At 67.5% G+C, this 20,472-nt stretch overlaps 1 protein-coding gene across 4 annotated transcripts; it reads right to left on the bottom strand.

The window, feature by feature from the left end:
* Positions 1-65: 65 nt before the first annotated feature.
* Positions 66-18,787, bottom strand: DNMT1 (DNA methyltransferase 1). 4 transcript variants are annotated; one of them, XM_082334202.1, is made up of 34 exons: positions 18,711-18,787; positions 13,900-13,942; positions 13,195-13,302; positions 12,820-13,090; positions 12,478-12,550; positions 12,139-12,229; positions 11,959-11,999; positions 11,777-11,828; positions 11,352-11,435; positions 11,150-11,259; positions 10,939-11,057; positions 10,671-10,763; positions 9,506-9,657; positions 9,238-9,425; positions 8,546-8,735; positions 8,273-8,370; positions 8,011-8,158; positions 7,775-7,890; positions 7,390-7,591; positions 7,165-7,298; positions 6,863-7,036; positions 6,113-6,334; positions 5,303-5,495; positions 4,772-4,862; positions 4,044-4,178; positions 3,578-3,860; positions 3,342-3,483; positions 2,963-3,129; positions 2,711-2,888; positions 2,325-2,520; positions 2,090-2,253; positions 897-1,013; positions 700-790; positions 66-526 (listed from the first exon to the last, which is right to left on the bottom strand). In XM_082334202.1, the coding sequence occupies exons 1-34, from the start codon at positions 18,767-18,769 to the stop codon at positions 480-482; spliced, it is 4,572 nt and encodes a 1,523-aa protein (XP_082190328.1). In that variant the 5' UTR covers positions 18,770-18,787; the 3' UTR covers positions 66-479. The 4 variants fall into 4 exon arrangements, with proteins under 4 accessions (XP_082190328.1, XP_082190327.1, XP_082190329.1 ...); XM_082334201.1 differs by lacking the exons at positions 13,900-13,942; positions 18,711-18,787 and having other exon boundaries at positions 13,195-13,610; XM_082334203.1 differs by lacking the exons at positions 13,900-13,942; positions 18,711-18,787 and having other exon boundaries at positions 700-762; positions 7,165-7,301; positions 13,195-13,610.
* Between the last annotated feature and the right edge of the window lie 1,685 nt (positions 18,788-20,472).

Raw genomic sequence — 20,472 nt, forward strand, 5'->3', positions numbered from 1 at the left:
ATGGCCCCCGCGGGGCCGAGGCCTACACTAGGCCCGGAGAAAGAAACGGGGCTGGGGCGAGGGGGTTATAATTTATAGGAGAGATTTATTTGAAGAAATATTACAACATATAAAAACTACATAAAGTATCAATTCCCACTTGTACAAAGCGGCCGATTATTTTCAATACAATGCGGCATAAAAACAGGGAGCGGGGCCCCAGGGCAGGGCCGGGACTGGGGGGGTCCCACAGGGCTCTGCCGGGGGTCCTGGGGGGGGGGTAGTGGAGTTCGACCATCACAGACAGCGGCGGAGGGCAGCCGGGAGACGGAGACGAGCGGGGCCGGGCCACGGCGGGGCCCCAGGGGCCGGGAATTTAAAAACAAAACAAAACAAAACCAAAACAAACAAAAAAATCAAAATAAAACAAACAAATAAAAAGGGGGTAAAATAAATCAGTGCATGTTTGGGAGTCCTGGTGCCGGAGGAGAGGCCGCGCGTCAGGCGGCCGCTTCCATCGTCTCCATCTTCTCCGGGGCGCTGGTCCCTGGGGGGAGAGGAGGGGGTGAGGCCGCCGTCCCCCAGCCCAGGGCGGGCAGGAGGGGCCCCGCCGCCCCCAGCCCTAAACCGGGACCCCCCCGACACCGGCGACGGCGTTTCCGACCCCGCCGCCCGCGGCGCGAGGAGGGGACGGCGGCGGTTACCGGCGCGGCGCCCTACCCGCCATGTCTTCTCTCAGCTTCGCCAACACGCACGACTTGATCTCCAGCCCGATGGCTTTGGCTAGAGGAGGAGGCACTGCGTTACCGACCTGCGACAGAGGGAGGGTTACGCTGGGCGCCGGCTCGGCCACGCCGCCGGCAAGGGGATGGCGGCGCCGGTGAGGGGTTTGCCGCCGGCAAGCGGCCGCCGCTCACCTGTCTGTGCTTGTCGAGGATGTTCCCGAAGAGGCGATAGGTATCGGGGAAGCCCTGGGAGCGGGCGCACTCCCTCACGCTCACCACCCGGTGCTGCTCTGGGTGCAGCACCCGACCCTACGGCAGCGAATAAAACCAAGGGTTGGGACCGTGGCCGCCATTTGCAGAATCGTGGAATCGTTTGTGTCGGAAAAGAGCTTTCGGACCACCGAGCGCCATCGCTAAGCTAAAGCTACCGACTCCGCCACAAACCGGGTCCCCGAGCGCCGCGTCCGCAGGGCTTTGAGCTCCCCCCGGGCGGGGACTCAGCCCCTGCCCTGGGCAGCCTGGGCCGGCGCTCGACAGCCCTTTGGGCGCAGGAATCCTTCCCGAGATCCCACCTCATCCCAGGTCCCATCCAGGACCTGTTCCTTCTCCTGTCGCTGCTGGGTGGGCAAAGAGCCCGACCCCCCCGGCCTCAGCCTCCCTTCAGGCAGCCGGGGAGAGCGCCCAGGGCTCCCCTCGGCCGCCCCCGCCCCAGGCGGAGCCCCCCCGGCTCCCCCGGCCGCTCCTCCCCGGCCCCCCAGCCCCTTCCCCTCCGCCCCAGCCCCTTCCCCGGCCTCGCTGCCCTTCTCCGGCCGCGCTCCAGCCCCTCCGCCTCCTCCTTGGAGCCGGGGGCCCAACGCTGAACACGGCGTCCCAGGGGCGGCCTCCCCAGGGGGACGATCCCTTCCCCGGCCCGCTGGCCACGCTGCTCCCGACACAAGCCAGGATGCTGGTGGCCCCTTTGGCCACCTGGGCACGCCGCCGGCTCCCATCCAGCCGCCTGCCGACCACCACCCCCAGGCCCTTTCTGCGGGGCAGCTCTCCAGCCGCTCTTCCCCGCGCCCGCAGCGTGGCCGGGGGTCGGTGGGACCCACGCGCAGTTCCCGGCGCTGAGCCGTGCTGGCCCCGGGCCCGCGGCTGCGGCCCGGCCCGGCCCCAGGGCAGAGCCTCCCTGCCCTCGCAGCCCAACGCTCCCGCAAACCTCGGGGGCACGAATCCCCTCGCCGTTGACTCCATCATCGATAGCGGCGTTGAACAGAGCTGGCCCCAGTACGGAGCCCTGCGGACGCCACTGGTGACCGGCTGCCGACTCGGTTTAACTCCATTCGGCACGGCCGCCGGCAACGCCCGCCCTTCCTGGCGTGGGGGACCGATCCGGTGGCACCCACCTGCTTGCCCATGGGCTCGGGGTTGGTGACGGTGGTGCTGAAGAAGCCGTCCCACTCCAGGCGCCCGTAGAGCCCGGCCCAGTGGTTGTGCCGGTTGCCGGTATGCGGCAGGCACCAGGGGATGAGAGTGTTGAACTGCCGGTCCGCGGGGTCACAGGGTTTGCCTGCGGAGACAGAGAGGGTAAGTGGGGGGCGGCGAGGTGGCCACGGCCATTTTCGGGGAGCCAACACCTACCTTCGGCACAGGAGCAGACCCCCCGCAGCGCCCCGGAGCTGCTGCGGCCGTTCTTCTTCTCGTGGTGCGTGTACCGCAGCTTGCGCGTGGTCGTGCCGTCCGACAGCCGCACCTCGATGTTGGGCAGGTCGCGCCAATCGGAACCGGGGGCCAAGGGGATGTGTCTCATCCGGGCTGCGACCAGGGCGCTCATGTCCTGCCAACGACAAGCCCGGCGTCACCGCAGGGGACGCAGAGGGACACCGGCCACCCCAAGAGGCCCCGCTCCTCTCTCCAGGGAAGGCTGGGGGAGAGGGATAAGTCCCAACAGCTCCGCCGGCATCATTTTGGGGAAAGTTAACCAGGGAGGGCAGCCCGGCCCCCCGTTGAGACCCCGGCATCCGCACCTTGCAGATATGGTCCCTGAGGATGGGCTGATACTGGGAGCCCCGGATTTGCCGCTGGAACCAGGACTGGGGTTCCCCGTTGTAGGAGATTTCCAAGGCGGAGGCACCGTTCCTGATCTCCGGCAGGTCGGACATGGTGTCCCGCACGGTGATGGTGCGGAAGGGGCCGGAATACGTCCTGGGAGGAAGGAGGGAGCCGTGAGCGGCCGAAACCTCACCCTCGTCAGCCCCGGCGTGGCTCCGAAGGCTCACCGGGTGATATTGCTAACGAACTTCTTGTCGTCCACCACGACGCTCAGCTGACAGGCACGGGGCGCGAACACGTGCAAAGGCTCGGGGAACATGGGCAGCTTCTCGCCGGGAGCCGCGGCAAGGACGATGGCTCTCCGCCGCGTCTGGGCCACGCCGTACTGGCCAGCCTGGGAAGGAAGGGACAACTCCTGAAGGCGCTGGAGCTTTCCCATCCAGTCTGTGCCCTCGAAGAGCCGGGAACATCCCCCAAACCACCGAGGGAAGCCAAGCAGCAGCGCAGCCAACTGCTCCTTCGGAGGGGACGGTTCACGGCAGCGCCGGGTGAGAGGAGAAGGGTTTTCACCCCGGTTAACTGTCTCAGCGTCACCCAACACCCTACCTGTAGGACCCCGAAGGTGCACTGGTAACCCATGCGGACGAGGCAACGCAGCGTGAGCTTCAGCACCATGGAACGCTTGAAGGACACGAAATTCCTGACGTTCTCCAGGAGGAAGAACCGCGGTCTGTAGTAGTCGCAGTAGCTGTGAGGAGGGAGAGGGACACGTGAGCAAGGAGAGAAGGTTTGAGGCGGGGGTCCGCACCCCGACGCAGCTCCTCACCACCTCCCCTGCTCACCTGAGGAAGGAGACCACCAGGGAGTTCTTGAACTTGGAGTAGGTGCGGGAGTTGAAGCGGTTCATGCCGCTGAAGCCTTGGCACGGGGGACCACCGCACAGCATCTCCACGTCCCCCTTCTGCGGCAGCTTCTGCCCCAGCGAGTTGGTCTTCTCGCCGGACATGACCAGCTTCAGCAGGACGTTGCAATCCTCCGTGAAGACGGTAGTGCCGGGATTGTTCAGTCGGAAAGCCTGGGCCGCCGGTTCCCACATCTCGATGGCCCAGAGCGTCTCCGACACGCCTGGGGAGACAAAGCGGAGGGTCTGGAGCCTGTGCGGAGGAGCAGAGCGCTGGCTCGCACTCCCTGATCCGGCACGTGCCGAACACAACCGCCAGCTCGGAGGAACCGAGCGGCCGGCACCGATGCCCGTCTCCCCACGGGCTCTGCTCGTCGCCCCGCTGCTGTTCCCGCTCTGCCGCTCACCTGCCTGGTGGAAGCCCTCGGACAGCCCTCCGCAGCCAGAGAAGACATCCAAGGTCCGCAGCTTGGGGAGCTTCAGCTCGGCCGGCTCCTGCTCGCTCTGCTCGCAGCTCACCGACGACTTCCCTTTGCCTTTGCCTGCGAACAGAGCCCCGCTCGCATCAAAAGCCAAAGTCATTTCCTCCTCTTCATGCTTACAGGGCAAATTCTTCTCCCCCTCCTCCGCAGCAGTTAAAACATCAGCTCCCAGCACCTTTCTGCCTCTTAATTGTTTCACCCCCGCTGCCAGAATACGCCCTTGCATTTGGAAGGGAAGCCTCTCGTCTTTCCCCCGTGGGATCCCGTCCAACAGCCCGTGGGCGCAGGCAGAGAGTTTCCGAGGGTCAGACGGGCGCAGCGGTAACTCACAGGGCAGCTCCCCGTCTTGGGAGCGGGGTACAAAAAAGCCTACGCTACGGAGCGGCCAGCCCCCGGCAAACGGTTGGCAAGGGAAAGGCTTTGCGATCTCTCAGAGCCCAGGTGCTCTGGCTGCAAGGTTTATTTTGAAATGTTTAGGTGCCTTAAAACCAGAGCTGCCGACCACATCGCTGCATCCTGCCAGAGCATCGGAGCAAGGAGGAGAGCACAGAAACATCTGCTCGGCGGCACGTCTTATCTCTGCTCGGCAGCACGTAACGGCAGGCGCGAAGGGGTTCACCCACCCGAGACCTCGCCCCCCCAAGCAGCCTTACCTTTCCCTTTCCCCTTCCCCTTCCCTTTATTGCCAGAGCTCCGAGCGTGGTTGGGAGGATCTTCAAAGCTCTTGGTTTTTGCGTTGTACGCCTGGGAAAGAGAAAGGGTTTAGGACACTTGAACGCAAAGAGCTTTTCTAGCCGAGGCATTGCCAACACCCCATCGGAGCTGCGAAAGCCAAGGGCAGGACACAGGCGCAGCGCTGGGGCCCGCGGAAGGTCCATCACCGCCCTCTCCGTTGCCTCAGGGAGCTGGGGCGGCCGCCCGAGGGTCCGAATTCGTCCCCTCAGCTCCGTAGGGAGCAACTGCTCCAGCCAGCTCCTGGTGATGCTCAGATTAAAGCTTCCTTTGCATCCGAGACTTAGCCCCCAGGAGGTTGCAACGAGCTGCGAATCCTCGCTCTGCACGCCAGCTCCTCTGCAAAACGCACCCGGCGAGGCGGGACAGCCCGCGCCGACAGGCGGAGGTCGGCGTGCCTGCTCTGCTCGGCCCCCGAGGGCTCCAGACCCCTCAAACCCCGGCTCCCTCACCTCCAAGAAATAGAAGCGGTCGAGCCCACCGGCGGAGTAGTCCTGGATGCTCTCCGTCAGATCCTCCCCGTACACCACCGTGCAACGGCCCTGCACGGCACGGAAGTCGACCGTCGCCTCCTCGTCGCTCCAGTACAGGAGGTTGATGTCTGCGTGGTAGCTGGCTTTCATGGACTTGTGCGTGTTCTCGGGTCTGCAAGGAAAAAGCACCTGGATCGGGGAAATGTTTTCGGCAACATCCTCACCCCGCTCCAGCCTCTGGTGCTCACGCCGCTCCGTCTCCCCAGAGAGAGGAGGGTTTGCTTCCTCGGCCTGGGCACAGCACCAAAGGGATGATTTGTTTCATGCCAAAAGGAGTTTTTTTGGGATTCTCTGAAGAGGAGGGAGGGGGAATTGGCACCGGAGCTGGTAAGCGAATTTAAAGGCAAAGAGATCTGAAGGGAGGAGAGCTGTTAGGCTCGAAACACAGAGAGTCTGAGCGTCAGCACCTTCCTCTCCCGCTGCCAGGGCTCAACGCACGCATCCCTCCGTGGTGCGAGGGAGATGACTAAGAGCCTGCAAACGTTTGGGTGAACACCCACGCCCTGGGACGGCGCTGGCGGCGCGGCTCGGCACCGGGTCTGAGCCCGGACCGTCGCGACGGTAAGCCCCTTCGAGCAGCGCCCACGCTGCACCGACCGACCACGCCGCGGTGCTCGAGGCACCTGGCTCCGGAGCGACCTTGAGCTGACGGCGCAGAGCTTTTCCCAGCGCCCAAGATCTCAGGGGGCTCCGCGCCCCCGTAACGCAGACCCCAGCGGCGCCGCTCACCTGTAAAACTTGCAGATGCGCAGCTTGATGTCGGCCTCGTTGGGTTTGCCGTTGCTGCGGATGTTGCAGAAGATCTCTTTGATGCGGCCCACGCGGTAAGGGTCGGGGGCATCCAGGTTGCTGCCCTTGATGTACTCCGAGTACTTGCGGTAGTGCTCCGGGTGCAGCTCCTCATCCACCGCCTCCTTTTTGGGGCGCTTGGCTGGGCTGGCGGGTTTCATACTGGGGAGAAGGGGAGGGAAGGATGGGGGGGTATCCCCTTCCCCCCAAAACCGAGCAGCACGGAGCACCCTCCTCCCACGTCGCTGCCTAGCCTGCCTGCTTCCTCCTCTTCTGCTCGCCTTGGCGCAGGGCGGGCACCAAGCCTCCCGCTCCGCAGCACAGGCGTTTTACGGCCAGACCGTCGCATAACCGCGCACGGCTGCAAACCGAGGCGCCTACACGTTGCTGCCCCAGCCCCCTTCCCAAAGAGCCTTGCCATTTCTCCTCCCGTAATTACAGGCAGCAGGCAGGGTCTTGTTTCACCTTTCATCTACCCAGGCTCGCTCTTTTGAAGAAAAAGCGATGCGCTAAAGGATTCCGAGTCATCTGCCAAACCACGGCAGCTCAGCGATCGGGATTCTCTGATCAGAGAGAAGTCACCCAGTTTAACGACGGGAGGTGAAACTGGGGTTCTCTGCGTCCTCTGCTACCAAAAGCTTGACCAAAGAGCATCCCGAGAAGCGCGTACAGCCCCCCGCAAGCACCAACCTGAAGGAAAAGGCTTCTGGCAGGAGGTAGACGCCATCTCCCACCCGGTACTGCACTCCGTTCTTGGTGGCCATGGCGTAGAACATCTTTCCATCCCCTTCTTCCAGGGGCTCAGCCACTTTGGGTATCTCCTTGTGCCTTACCTCGTCCAGGCGCGTGCAGCTCATGCAGAACCTGCGGGAAAGGGGGACAGCAGAGCGCGGTGACGGGGACCCTGCCAAGGCCGGCTGCGGTGCTGCCGGGAGCCGAGAGGCTCCTGCTGCCCATTTGGGGCGGAGCGGATCCCAAAAGCGCACGCTCACTTGTATTTGTTGTCTTCCGTGGGCTGAGTTTTTGGTGGGGACTCGAATCGAGCGTACTCCTGGTCGTACCACATCTGATAAAAGTAAGTTCTCCCGTCGTCTTCCACCATCTTGATCTCCATGTCCAGCCCGCCCTGCTAGGAGAGAGGTGTTCACAAGGATCGGTGCCGCCGGCCGTGCCGTGCCCGGCCCGGATCAGCCGGGGTTTGCAGGGCTGTCACCCACCTCCATGGACCAGTTCTCCGAGGGCGCCTTGTAGATGACTTTGACTTTGCCGTGGATGTAGGAGAGCTGCATATCCTCGCACTCATCCACCAAGAAGAGCTCCAGGGGGTCGGAGGTGGCCCCCAGGACAGTGTCCGAGCCGGGGCAGAACCAGTGCGCGTGGAACATCTGGCCACTGCTGTCCTCCCACATGGCTGTCACCCTGAGGGGGAAGGAGCCAGGGTTTTGGGGCAGCAGGGAAGGGCCGAGCCGCTCTCAGCCGTGCCGGAGCTGGAGAGTCCCCAGACGGCGGCAGAGGCGAGCGGGGGGAGCAATCAGGGTTCCCCCACGCACGTCCACCCCAGCAGGAGCAGAGACTCGTCCCCTTCAGCGCCGCGGCACCGACCTGGCGAGGTAGAGGGGCTTGGTGGGATCGTCGGGGCTGACGGAGACGCAGTCTCCCACCTCCAGGGTCTCCGAGTCAATGCAGACCCTCTGGTAGTAGTCCTTCTTCCCATCGCTCTGCAGAAGCGGAGGGACAGCGGAGAGCACCGTTAAATCCCCGCGCCGGCGAGCGCCGCAGCCCCAGCGCCCGCCGCAGCCCCGGCAGCGGGAGGGGAGCAGGGTCCTGCCCAGCCTCACCTTGATGGGCTCGCCCACCCAGGAGATCCGGCTCTTGTTCTGCTTCTTCTTCCTGCCCTGCAGCATCTTCTTGGGCGATGGCATCTCGGGGATGTTGTCATCCACCTCCTCATCCTCATCAGCTTCCCGGACGGCCAGGTTGGGACACCTGGGGACACAGGGACCGTCACTGCAGCAGGGCGCAGCGCGGGAACCACGTCCCCTCTCTCCAGGGGCGGAGAGGACCTTGGCAGGAGACACGGCTGCCGGGGGGGACACGCACCTCCTCTGCAAACACGCCTGCTTACTCCGTCCGCTGCCCCCAAACTTCACCATGTTCTGGCAAGCCTTGCACTTCCCGCACTCGGGCTGCTGGCAGACCTGGAGCAGGGAGAGGGGACAGGCTGAGCGCGGGCAGGCGCAGCGGAGGTGCCCCAGGCAGGAGGGACGGGAACGGAGGGGAGCTCGGTGGCCTCGGGAAAAGGGGTCATTCGGGTAGGACGGAGGGGACGGGGGGGATCGGGTCACTTCGGCTCCGCGCCACCCCCCCCGTTACCTCGCAAACGCCGCAGCGCCGGCGCTTCATGGCGTTCTCCTTGTCATCTTCTTTCTCGTCCTTTTCGATCTGCTCCGAGAAGAAGGTGTCGAAGATGAGGTACACCAGCTTGGTGGTGGTGGCTTTGGTGGGACCCTTGTCCTTGTCTATTTTGGTGGGGTGCCGGATGGCCTGCCGCCTGACAGCTCGCCTGCGACCAAGGTGAGAGCGGTGAGAGGGGACTCCGTGCCTCGTATCGCTGACAGCTACAGCCACAACGAACGGCCCGGCCCCCAGGGAGGGTGCCCAGGGAACACGGCTCTCCCCGGGGCACCCAACGACCACGGCAGGACACCCCAACAGGCACCCAGCTTCGTCCCGTGGCTGGCGCGGGGTCCCGAAGGGATGCTACAGCAGGACAAAGAGCAAAGCCAGGCTCCGGGGACCCAACCCAGTGCCTCTCCTCCCTCGGGGCAGCACTAGGCAGAGGGTTTTCCCAGTTTGGGGAGGATTTCTACTCCAATCTCCCAGCGCTGCTCATGCCACTGAGCCTAAATCCTCAGGTCGTCCCAGCTGGGAACAAGCAAAAGGGTTTTCCTGGAAGGATCCCCTGCGCAAAGCCGATGGGGAACCAACCCGCCGGGCTCCTCCTGGGATGCTGCGAAGCCAAGTGCCCCCCAAAGAGAGCGTCTACGGGGGGAGACGGGGCTCACCTCTTCCCCAGGGTGACCCCAGCCAGCTTGATCAAGTCCCTCATGCAGGGCGTGATGAGGACGGGGGGTTCGTCGCTGTCCCCGGCTTCGTCGTAGCTTTCTACCTGCTCCACCACGAACTGGGCATGTCGCAGGAGCGAGTCCTCTGTGAAGCGGTTGAAGTTCAGCCCCGCGGGAGGTACGGTGGTCTGCGAGGAGGGGGGGTTGGTTAGGGAAAGGGGAGCAGAGCAACACCCGCCCCCGGATACCGCCGCCGGTGGATTTTCACCTCGATTTTGTTGAGCAGATCCTCGTAGCTGACGTCGCGGTTGTTCTGCAGGAACTCGACGACGATTTTGCTCATGTAGATCTTCTCTTGCATGAGGGCGAAGATGGGAGCGTACTCCTCGCTGGGCTCCATCAGGATATAATCCGCGAAGGCTGCGGCGGAGAGATCGCGGCGGGCGGTTAAATACCGGGGAATTTGGCGGTATTTAAGGATGAGCTCGGACTGCGGCGAGCGGGTCCTGGGGAGGGGAAAACCAGCCCGTCCGCGCTGCGACGGCACCGGGACCTAAGCGCGCGGGGAAGCTCTACCACAAGGCAGGACCCAAGGCCACTCAGCTATCACCACCAAAGCGAGGGGAGAGCGAGGACGTGGTGGGGCACGCTAGCCACGCGCTAGCCACGCGCTAGCCTTTTATTTTTTGCTGTTACCTAATTAGAAAGCAAAGACAATCCGGGGTTTGTCACTACAAACTCCATTTGCTGACGCACAGGAGAGTTAAGTCCTCTGATATCACCGGGTTATTGGAAGGCTTCCTTGCAGAAACGGTGAAGGGAAAAAGCTTTTAAACCCCCAAATATCAGCTTCTTCCCCCAATTTGGCTAGAGAGTGAAAAAGCCAGCTGGGACACAGAGCCAAGGGCTGGCCGGGACCGGGCCTTCCTCCAAGAGGAGTCCTCTCACCACAAACCTTCCCAAAAAGCCCGAGGAGTAAAGCAAGAAAGCAGCAGAGCCCTGCAACGGGGGCCAAGAGGTCAAGGGCAAAGAGAAAGCTCCCTCCCAGCGCAACCCTGAGCCGTCCCCGCGTCGCGCCGGCAGCTTCCCGCGGAGGAGGGATCCTTCCTGCGCAGGGCTGGCGGGGAGACGCCCCGCTCCAGCCACCTCGCTCGGCCCAGCTCCGTGCAGGGCGCCGCTGGCAGCCGCGAGCTCAGCGGGAGGATTTCTATGAATTTAACGTAAGCCTGGGTGCTGCTGAGCTAAATAAACCCAGAGCCGAGCTTCGGCACGGTCCTCCGCCTCGCCACGTGCTTGACGGCGCGCGTTCCCGGCGGCAGCAAAATCCACGAACCCAAATAAAGCTCCTTCACCAGCCGGACGCGCGGCAGAGAGTTAAATCCCAAGGCAGGCGCGCTCCCCGAGCCCAACCTCCCCCATCCTCGCTCACCCACCTGTGGTGAAGCCGATCAAAGCCTTCTCCCCTCCATCGAACCCCGTGATCCACCAGGCGTTTATGGGTCCCAGCTTCTTGGCTCTCACCCCACCTTGAAAGCGAGAAAACACAAATTTCAGTCCGCAATGCCCCAAAAACCCAAGCCGCCGGGGGTGACAAAGCGCCACCTGGATCCAACTCCATTTTGCACGTGGCATCGAGCTGCAATTTAAGGTGACAAACCAGCTGTCCCCGCAGGCCTGGAGGCTCCTCCGCGTCCAACTCACCGTCCAGACAAGGGTTATCGTCGTAGATGGGCTTCACGGCACCGCTGAAATACAGCTCGATGTTCCTCTCGATCAGGCCGGTGTCAAAGGGGCACAAGTGACCTCGCTTGTCGTAGACGCTGGCAAGGGACAGAGGTTGTCGTTCCACGCGTTGTCCCACGGCGTTTGCAAATTCAGCGGGTTTTTATAGCCCGCTTTCCCCACATCTCACCTAAAAGAGGTGACTTTGTGCTGCGGCAAGTCCTCGTAGCTCTCAAAGCCATCTTCGTTAGCGTCGAAGAGGGACAAGCGCTCATCCGTCAGCATTTCGGGCTCCTCCAGCTGAAGGAGGGAGAGAGGAGGCCGTTTAACGCGCGTTCCCGTTAGCGCGACGGCTTCCCCCGGACCCGGAGAAGGAGCCTGAAATCCCTTACGGCATCATCAGGATCCCCTTGGAAGAATTTGAGGTCGGGATCGTCGAGGTACTGTCTGCAGTCGACGCACTTGGGAGGGGTGGTCTGCAAGACAAGGCGAACAGCGTCGGCTTTTCTCTCCCCGCCGTGAGCTTCAGCCCGCAACCAGGCTCAAAGCTCCTTCCCCAAAGGGGCCGGTTCGTTAGCCCAATCCTCGTTTTTAAAGCATCCGGGTGGCAAACCATGCTTGCCCTCGCTTCGAAAGCGGCCCAAGCTCGCCCAGGCTGGGCTGCTCCCCGCCTTCCTCGAGAAGGTTGAGTTTTGGAAGCTGCGGGGGGCTGGAAATGGTTTTAGCTTTCCTTTCGGGAAGTCCGGGCACTCTTTGGAAGGGTTAAAAGCACTAAAAAAAGCCCCCAAAATGCTGAGATGGAGGAAAAGGAACTTACTTTAGCAGGTGGTGTAGTTTTAACCTGAGTAATTTCATCTTTTATCTCCAACCTGGGTGTAAGAAAATACAAAGGGATGAAGACGCAGAGCAGCGCAACGTCATCGTCGCCGCGCTAAGGAGGCCGCGGCAGAGGGAAACGGGCACCGACCCGAAGCAGGGAACGCTCTCCTTCCTCCTTACCCTTCTTTGGTTTCGATTTTAATCCTTTTCTCATCTTGTTCCTTGAGGGAGAAACAAAGGGGCGTAAGGGGAGGCTGGAGAGCACGAAGCTCTGCAGGACAACACGCTCCAACCCAGCGCGGCGGCGGCCCGGCAAAGCCGCCGGCCAAGACCTCGGCTGCCCGCGGTGCCGGCACGCACCTTCTCCTCCAGCTCCTCTTCCTCCTTCTCCACGCTCATCGCCTCCTGCTTCATTTCCCCGTTCACCTCCTCCGATTTCCGCTTGTTGGACCTGCCGGTTTTTAAACACAAGGGATCAATCCCGGGGTCCAACGCCGCGAGGGTTTGGGGGGGGGGGGCGAGGGGCTCTCCCGGCACCGGCAGGAGCGGGGCTCCCCGGGGAAGCGCTCGGCCGGTTCCCGAGGCCGTTCCTGTTGGGAACCACGAGTTTGGGGGATCGAACCCATCGGCCCTGGATGGCGCAGAGAGGAAGAGGAGGGCGAAGGCTCCCGGGGGTCCCAGCCCTGCCGCCGTACTGACCCTTTGGAGAACAGGCTCAGGATGGTCGGCTGCCGGCCGGAGCTCCGAGTGACCCGGGAACTGGCGGGAGACTCTGTCAGGAAGAGGGCGAGGGATTGCGTTAATGGCGGGGACCCGCTGCCCTTCCCCTCCCGCAACACCCCGCGGAGCCGGGACCGCCGCGGGCGACAGCACCCTTCCCCTGCACCCCGTCATCCCGGAGCAAGGCAAGGAGACCCCAAAACCCTTCCCGGGGGGATCCCTCCGGGAATCACCATACTCCCGCTTGGTATTTCGTGGTACTAAATGATTTCGTTTAACCGTGCCGGAAGAGAGGATGGAAAACCGAGTTGCTGCCGTTACTTTTGCTTTCCCCGTTGGATCGGCTCCTCCTGGCCTTGCGCGCCCGCGGCATGGGGACCGACGAAGAGGAAGAAGAAGAGGCGGCCGCTTCCTCCATCTCCATGGCGCTGTCTTCTTCCCCATCGGGTCCTGCTCGCTCCGAGTCCTCGTCGCTCCCGTAGGAGCCGTTTTTGGAGCACCCATTGGAAGCCTGCAGCAGCGGCGCCGCGTCCCCATTCTCCGCCGAGAGCTCTTGGTGGAGCAGGGCTTTCACCTTGGCCAGGTACCTCTCCTGGGAGGGAAGAGCGTCGGTTAAACCGCCCGGCTCCGGTGAGCCGTGCCGCCAAGGAGCCGGCACAACCCAATCCGCCGGCTCGCCGAAAACCGGGATCTCACCTCCGACAGCTCCTCGCAGTGGAGTTTGGCTTCCAGCTCGTTCAGCTGGTTCTGGACGTCGGCTTGGAGGAAGCCATGGATGAGGCTCAGCTTCTCCTTGACGCACTCCTGCGGGGACGGAGGGGACGGCGTGGGGCGGGCGGCGGTGACGCTCCCCGCGGGGCTCGGCGGAGCGGCGGCTCCGTAGGCGGTCGGGCTGAGCCAAACCGTCTGTTGCTCCCAATCTGGGCGCCGCTCACCCGGCTCACGGGGACCCTCCTGACAGGAGGTGACAGCGGTTTCCATATGGCAACGGACAGCGCCGACACCGGGACTACGACCTCACCGGGTCCAGGGAGCTGGGCCAGCAAGGGAGACACAGGGGTCTCACCCGGCCAGCCCGCCGCACCGGCCCTGTGCCCCCCACCCCACGCCGGGGGTCTCTGGACCCCCCCCATCCTCACAACACCGCGGCGGCACAGAAACCAGAGGCTCGGGAGCACCGATGGATCGCAGTCCCCTGCTCGGCACCAGAGTCACGTCCATGCCGAGCATCCAGGAGCTGGCTCCGGAGCCCCGCCGACTCCCACCGCTGCGAGCCGGAGCATCCCGAGCCCGATGGCAGCACCCAGTGTGGGACCGGTGGCGACGGCACGGGATGGCAGCGCCCAAATCGGAGCCAAGGGCGGGTGGAAACGCGGCTTCTGGCGATCCAGAGCCACTCACCTTCTCGCTCAGGCTGTCTTCATCCCGCTCCAAGTCCTGCAGCCTGCAAGAGGAGAGCGTTGGGGGTCAGACCGCGCTCTGCCGATGGGCGACGAGGTTACGGGGGGACACCGATGGGCAGGGGCAACCGGGACAGACCCCAAAATCGCCTCGACGGCTCCAGAAACAGCACCCGGCGAAGGAGCGGCGCGGGCTGCGACCGCAAAGAGGGGCCAAGCTCCCTCGGAGTGAGAGGGATGCTCGGCTCCCAGGCGGGGAATAAGGGGGGGCCGGTAACCGGATCCCGGTGCCCGCGGGACCCCGCGAGGGAGCCGTGGGGGCTCGCTGCCCACCCGCGCCCTGCCCCGGCGTGGAGACAGCGAAAAAACCACGGGGGAGAAGCCACGTGTCGTCTTCCCACGGCGCTGGCGGCACAAAGCGGCGACGGAGGGTGGGGGGAAGCGGCCGGCGCTGCCCCTGCGCGGCGGGGACGACCCCCAGCCCCACGGCGAGGAGGAAACCCCGTCCCCGCCGCCATTGCCGGGGGGCTCGGCAAGACCCCGGCGCTCCCCCCCGGTTCACCGCGGCTCTCCCGCCAAAACGGGGAGCCCGTCTGCCGGACCGGGGCCATGCGGCGACCCTCTGGGAACGCTTCCGTCTGCCGGGACGTGGGATGGGACCTCTCCGGTGCCACCGGCATGTCCGGCACTGGCTCCGTTCGCTCCCATCTCACCTCCGGCCGCCCGCTTTTTCGTCTTCCTGCCCCCGCGCTGCCGCCACTTCCTTCGAGCCGGGGCCAGCGGGGAGGGAGAGGGGTCCCCACCGCCACCCCCCAAAAAGCAGGAGGGTGAGAAATCCCGTCCCGTCACCAGCACCTGGGTTTGAGGACGGCCATGCAGCCGGAGCTCCGGCGGAGACCAACGGCGGACAGGGAAAGGTCGGGGCGCGCCAAGGCTGTGCCGCGCGGCCGCCGCACCGGAAGAGGGGTAGCCGAACCGGAGAACGGCTCGGCGGCGGCCGGCAAGCGCGGGCCCCCCCCCTTCCCGCCGGCCAGGGGATGCCGGGAGGCGAGCGGAAGGGACAATAGCCGGCGGGGAATACGGCGCAGGAAACGCCAACCCCTCCATGTGCCCTCCCCGCTGCCGGCGGCGGGGCGAGAGCCGGGGGGGGACGCAGGGACGGTGCCGGATCCCTCCGGAGCGAGGAGGGGGATGGCTCGAAACGCCTCGTCCCAGGGGACGGAAAGGTCCCCGCTGCGCCCCGCTTCCGCCCCCCCCAGGGAGGGATTTCGGTGCCCCCCACCCCAGCGAAAGGCGGGGGCCACCCATGGTCCCCCGCACCGCGGCCGGGCGCACCTTCGCTCCCTGCCCCGAGCGGCGGCGTGGGGACAAAGCCGCGCGGGGGCAAGGCCGGGCGTTCCCACCGCCACGTGGGGCCCGGCCGTGGGGCAGGAGCCCCCGGAGGGGCCCCCCCAGGGAGCCCCCCCCTCCCCAGCCGGGGGTCAGGGCTGCCCCGGGGGGCAAAGGGGGCTGCGGGGGGCCGGGGGACCCCCGGTGCGGTGCCGTGGTGGGGCTCGGCGGGGTGCTGGGGGGCGTGGGGGGCCCCGGAGCACGGTGCTGGGGGGGGGTGAGGATGGGGGGGTCAGGGCAGTGCTGGGGGGTCTCTGCACTGTACTGGGGGGGTCAGGGCAGTGCTGGGGGGTCTCTGCACTGTACTGGGGGGGGCAGGGCAGTGCTGGGGGGTCTCTGTGACGCATGGGGGACCAGTACACTGTACTGGGGGGGTCAGGGCAGTGCTGGGGGGTCTCTGCACTGTACTGGGGGGGTCAGGGCAGTGCTGGGGGGTCTCTGTGACACATGGGGGACCAGTACACTGTACTGGGGGGGTCAGGGCAGTGCTGGGGGGTCTCTGCACTGTACTGGGGGGGTCAGGGCAGTGCTGGGGGGTCTCTGCGACACATGGGGGACCAGTACACTGTACTGGGGGGGTCAGGGCAGTGCTGGGGGGTCTCTGCACTGTACTGGGGGGGTCAGGGCAGTGCTGGGGGGTCTCTGCGACGCATGGGGGACCAGTACACTGTACTGGGGGGGTCAGGGCAGTGCTGGGGGGTCTCTGCACTGTACTGGGGGGGTCAGGGCAGTGCTGGGGGGTCTCTGCGACGCATGGGGGACCAGTACACTGTACTGGGGGGGTCAGGGCAGTGCTGGGGGGTCTCTGCACTGTACTGGGGGGGTCAGGGCAGTGCTGGGGGGTCTCTGCGACGCATGGGGGACCAGTACACTGTACTGGGGGGGTCAGGGCAGTGCTGGGGGGTCTCTGCACTGTACTGGGGGGGGCAGGGCAGTGCTGGGGGGTCTCTGCACTGTACTGGGGGGGGCAGGGGAGTGCTGGGGGGTCTCTGCGACGCATGGGGGACCAGTACACTGTACTGGGGGGGTCAGGGCAGTGCTGGGGGGTCTCTGCACTGTACTGGGGGGGGCAGGGGAGTGCTGGGGGGGTCAGGGCAGTGCTGGGGGGGGTGAATGCGGTGTCGGGGGGCTCAGTGCACTGCAGGGGGGGCGTCGGGGCGCCAGCGCGGTGCCGAGGGTCACCGCAACACGGCATCGCAAAGGGGGGGGGGGCACAGCGCAGCGCTGGGCTCCCCGCACTGCGGGGGGTGGCAAAACTGGGGGGGTCCCTGCAGCGCCATGCTGGGAGGGGGCGGCAGGGCAGGGCTGGGGGGTCCCCGCTCTGCGGGGGGGCAGAGCAGGGCGATATCAGGAGGTGCCAGTGCAGTGCGGGGCTGGCAGTGCGGTGCTGGGGGGGTCAGGGCAGGGCAGGGCAGTGCCGGGGGGGTCAGGGCAGCGCTGGGGGGGTCAGGGCAGGGCAGTGCAGTGCTGGGGGGGTCAGGGCAGCGCTGGGGGGGTCAGGGCAGCGCTGGGGGGGTCAGGGCAGGGCAGTGCAGTGCAGTGCTGGGGGGCTGGCAGTGCAGTGCTGGGGGGGTCAGGGCAGGGCAGTGCGGTGCTGGGGGGCTGGCAGTGCGGTGCTGGGGGGGGCAGGGCAGCGCTGGGGGGGGGTCAGGGCAGCGCTGGGGGGGGTCAGGGCAGGGCAGTGCAGTGCTGGGGGGCTGGCAGTGCAGTGCCGGGGGGGGCAGGGCAGGGCAGTGCAGTGCCGGGGGGGGTCAGGGCAGGGCTGGGGGGGTCAGGGCAGGGCAGTGCGGTGCTGGGGGGTCAGGGCAGCGCTGGGGGGGTCAGGGCAGGGCAGTGCAGTGCTGGGGGGGTCAGGGCAGCGCTGGGGGGGTCAGGGCAGCGCTGGGGGGGTCAGGGCAGGGCAGGGCGGTGCTGGGGGGCTGGCAGTGCAGTGCCGGGGGGGTCAGGGCAGCGCTGGGGGGGTCAGGGCAGTGCCGGGGGGGTCAGGGCAGCGCTGGGGGGGTCAGGGCAGTGCTGGGGGGGTCAGGGCAGGGCAGTGCAGTGCCGGGGGGGTCAGGGCAGCGCTGGGGGGGTCCAGGGCAGGGCAGTGCGGTGCTGGGGGGCTGGCAGTGCAGTGCTGGGGGGGTCAGGGCAGCGCTGGGGGGGTCAGGGCAGCGCTGGGGGGGTCAGGGCAGGGCAGTGCGGTGCTGGGGGGCTGGCAGTGCAGTGCTGGGGGGGTCAGGGCAGCGCTGGGGGGGTCAGGGCAGCGCTGGGGGGGTCAGGGCAGGGCAGTGCGGTGCTGGGGGGTCAGGGCAGCGCTGGGGGGTCCAGGGCAGGGCAGGGCGGTGCTGGGGGGCTGGCAGTGCAGTGCTGGGGGGGTCAGGGCAGCACTGGGGGGTCCAGGGCAGGGCAGGGCGGTGCTGGGGGGCTGGCAGTGCAGTGCTGGGGGGGTCAGGGCAGCGCTGGGGGGGTCAGGGCAGCGCTGGGGGGGTCCAGGGCAGGGCAGTGCAGTGCTGGGGGGTCCAGAGCAATGCAGTGCAGTGCTGGGGGGGGTCAGGGCCATCCTGGGGGGGGCTTTCAGCGCAGCGCAGTGCTGAGGGGGGTCTGGGCAGTCCGGGGGGGGGGGGCTGTCAGTGCAGCGCAGTGCTGGGGGGGGGGGTCAGGGCAGTCCTGGGGGGGCTGTCAGTGCAGTGCAGTGTTTGGGGGGGGTCAGGGCAACGCTGGGGGGGGGCTGTCAGCGCAGCGCAGTGCTGGGGGGGGGTCAGGGCAGTCCTTGGGGGGGTCCAGGGCAATGCAGTGCAGTGCTGGGGGGGGTCAGGGCAGTCCTGGGGGGGCTGTCAGGGCAGTGCAGTGCTGGGGGGGGGGTCAGGGCAGTGCAGTGCAATGCTGGGGGGGGTCAGGGCAGTCCTGGGGGGGCTGTCAGGGCAGTGCAGTGCTGGGGGGGGGGGGTCAGGGCAGTGCAGTGCTGGGGGGGGGGGGTCTGGGCAGTGCAGTGCAGGGCAGTGCCGGGGGCTGTCAGTGCCGTCCCGGGGGGGGGCTGTCAGTGCAGCACGGTGCTGGGGGGGGTCAGGGCAGTGCCGGGGGGTCCGGGCAGGGCAGTGCCGTCCCGGGGGGGGCTCAGTGCCGTCCCGGGGGGGCTCAGTGCCGTCCCGGGGGGGGGCTGTCAGTGCAGCACGGTGCTGGGGGGGCTCAGCGCCGTCCCGGGGGGGCTCAGCGCCGTCCCGGGGGGGGGCTGTCAGTGCAGCACGGTGCTGGGGGGGCTCAGCGCCGTCCCGGGGGGGCTCAGCGCCGCGCAGGGCCCCGCGGCCCCGGGTGACGGACAGGGCAGCGCCGGGGGGGACGCCGGGCCGCGGGTGTCAGCGCGGCCCCGGGGCTCGGCGCAGCTCGGGGCCGGGCCCGGGGGACCCGCGGGGGCCCGGGACGCCGCCGGGGCCGGGGACTCACCGTCGGCGCAGCTCGGCGGGCAGCGGGGCCGGGGGCAGCGGGGCGGCCCGGGCCGGCATCGGGGCGGCGGCGGCGGCGGCGGGAGCGGCGGATTCGCGCGGAAACCAGCGGCGGGGGCGGGGCGGCGCCGGGCGAGACCACGGCGGCGGCGGGGGGGGGGGGGGAGAGACCATTCCGGGCGCGGGGGGGGAGGACGGGGACAGACCATTCCGGGAGCGGGGGAGGGGGGCGGGGAGGCGCCTGGCGGGGGCGGGCGGAACCGGGGGATCCCCGGGAGGAGGAGGGGGCTGCGGGCCCGGGCCGGCGGGGGCCGTACCCGGGTACCTGGCCGGGGGCGACCGGAGCGGGGCGGCCCGGGGAGACGCGGCCCGGAGGGGCCGGGCCGGGCCGGGCCGGGCCGGGCGGGAGGGGCCGCCTCGGGGGGGACCGTACCACTGCCGGGCGGGGGGGGGCGGTAGGACCGTACCACTGCCGGGCGGGGGGGGGGCGGTAGGACCGTACCACTGCGGGGCGGGGGGGGGCGGGAGGCGATGGGATGTACCACTGGGGGGCGGGGGCGGGGGGGGGGGGGCGATGGGGACCGTACCACTGCCGGGCGGGCGGGGGGGGGGCGATGGGACTGTACCACTGCGGGGAGGGGAGGCGATGGGCCGTACCACTGCGGGGAGGGGAGGCGATGGGCCGTACCACTGCGGGGCGGGGGGGGGGCCGCGGGCCGTAGCGCTGCAGGGATGGGAGACAGGCGGTATCGCAGCGGGGGTGGGCTGTACCATTGTGGGGAAGGGGGGGAGTGGGCTGTACCACTGTGGGGAGGGGGGGTGGGCCACGCCATAGCACAGGGGGGGCAGGGGGCCCGCAGGCTGTACCATGGCAGGGACGGGGGGGGCTCAGCCGGGCGCAGCCCCAGGGCTGCTCTACGCCCCCCAGCACCCAGTGCCCCCCCCCCCCGGGTGGGACCGGGCCGTGGGGACCCCCCGCCACCCCCGGCACGCGCGCCCGACCCGGTGCAAAAACCCCGCCGCGACCCCGCTGCCGGGCCCCCGCCGTCCCCCCGCGCCTCGGCGAGGCAGAGACCACCGGGGCCGGCTCAGCGCCGCCGCCGAGCCCGTCCCCCCTCTTCCCGGCCCCAAAACAGCCCATGGCCCCCAGCGGCTCCCGCCAGCTCGGAACGAACGCCGGCAGCCCCGGCCTTTCCCGCGGGATTCCCCCATCCGTCGCCGGCCCCGCCGGGAGCCGCCCTCGGCATTTTGGGGGTCTCCGCCGGCGGGGCTGGGGGTCCCCGTGCCCGGTGGGACGTAGCCACGGCTGCTGGGGAAATGGCGGAGTTTCCCCGCCTCGGCGCCCGCGGAGGAGGTCGGGGACCGGCGCGGGGCCCCAGCGCTGCGGGGGTGGCCGAAACGCCGCGGGTCAATGGCGGGGCACCCGCGGGGTGCCAAAATGGGGACTCGTCTGGACGGCGGCGGTGAGGGAAAGGAAACGAAACCCCCCCCCTCATTTCCTCTGCACCCCCCAAGGGAGGAAACGGGGCCAAATTGGGGCATCAAAGGTTTTGGTGCCGGCACCGGTGTGCTGAGCCCGAGCCGGCACCGGGGAGGGGTGCCGAGCCCGAGCCGGAGGCAGCTGCGAGAGCAGGGAGGGGGTCCGCAGGGCCGGGGGGAGGACACGTGTCCCCTCACTTCCCCCCGCGGCCCAGGGCTTCCCCGAAATGCCGCCGTCGCCACAGCGGGGAAGCAGCTGCGGTCGAGGCCGGAGCCGCGCGAGA

This window comes from Platalea leucorodia (assembly GCF_965183815.1).
Source record: "Platalea leucorodia genome assembly, chromosome: 29".
Lineage (NCBI taxonomy): Eukaryota > Metazoa > Chordata > Aves > Pelecaniformes > Threskiornithidae > Platalea > Platalea leucorodia.

What these genes read in the sequence shown, in the direction of transcription:
- DNMT1 (XM_082334200.1), bottom strand. Translation starts at nt 13,479, where the DNA reads ATGGAAACCGCTGTCACCTCCTGTCAGGAGGGTCCCCGTGAGCCGGGT. An exon ending in AAACTACACCACCTGCTAAA is followed by an intron (nt 11,436 to 11,776) that starts GTAAGTTCCTTT and finishes CTTGTCTTGCAG; the next exon opens with ACCACCCCTCCCAAGTGCGT. An exon ending in ACGGAAGACAACAAATACAA is followed by an intron (nt 7,037 to 7,164) that starts GTGAGCGTGCGC and finishes CCTTTCCCGCAG; the next exon opens with GTTCTGCATGAGCTGCACGC.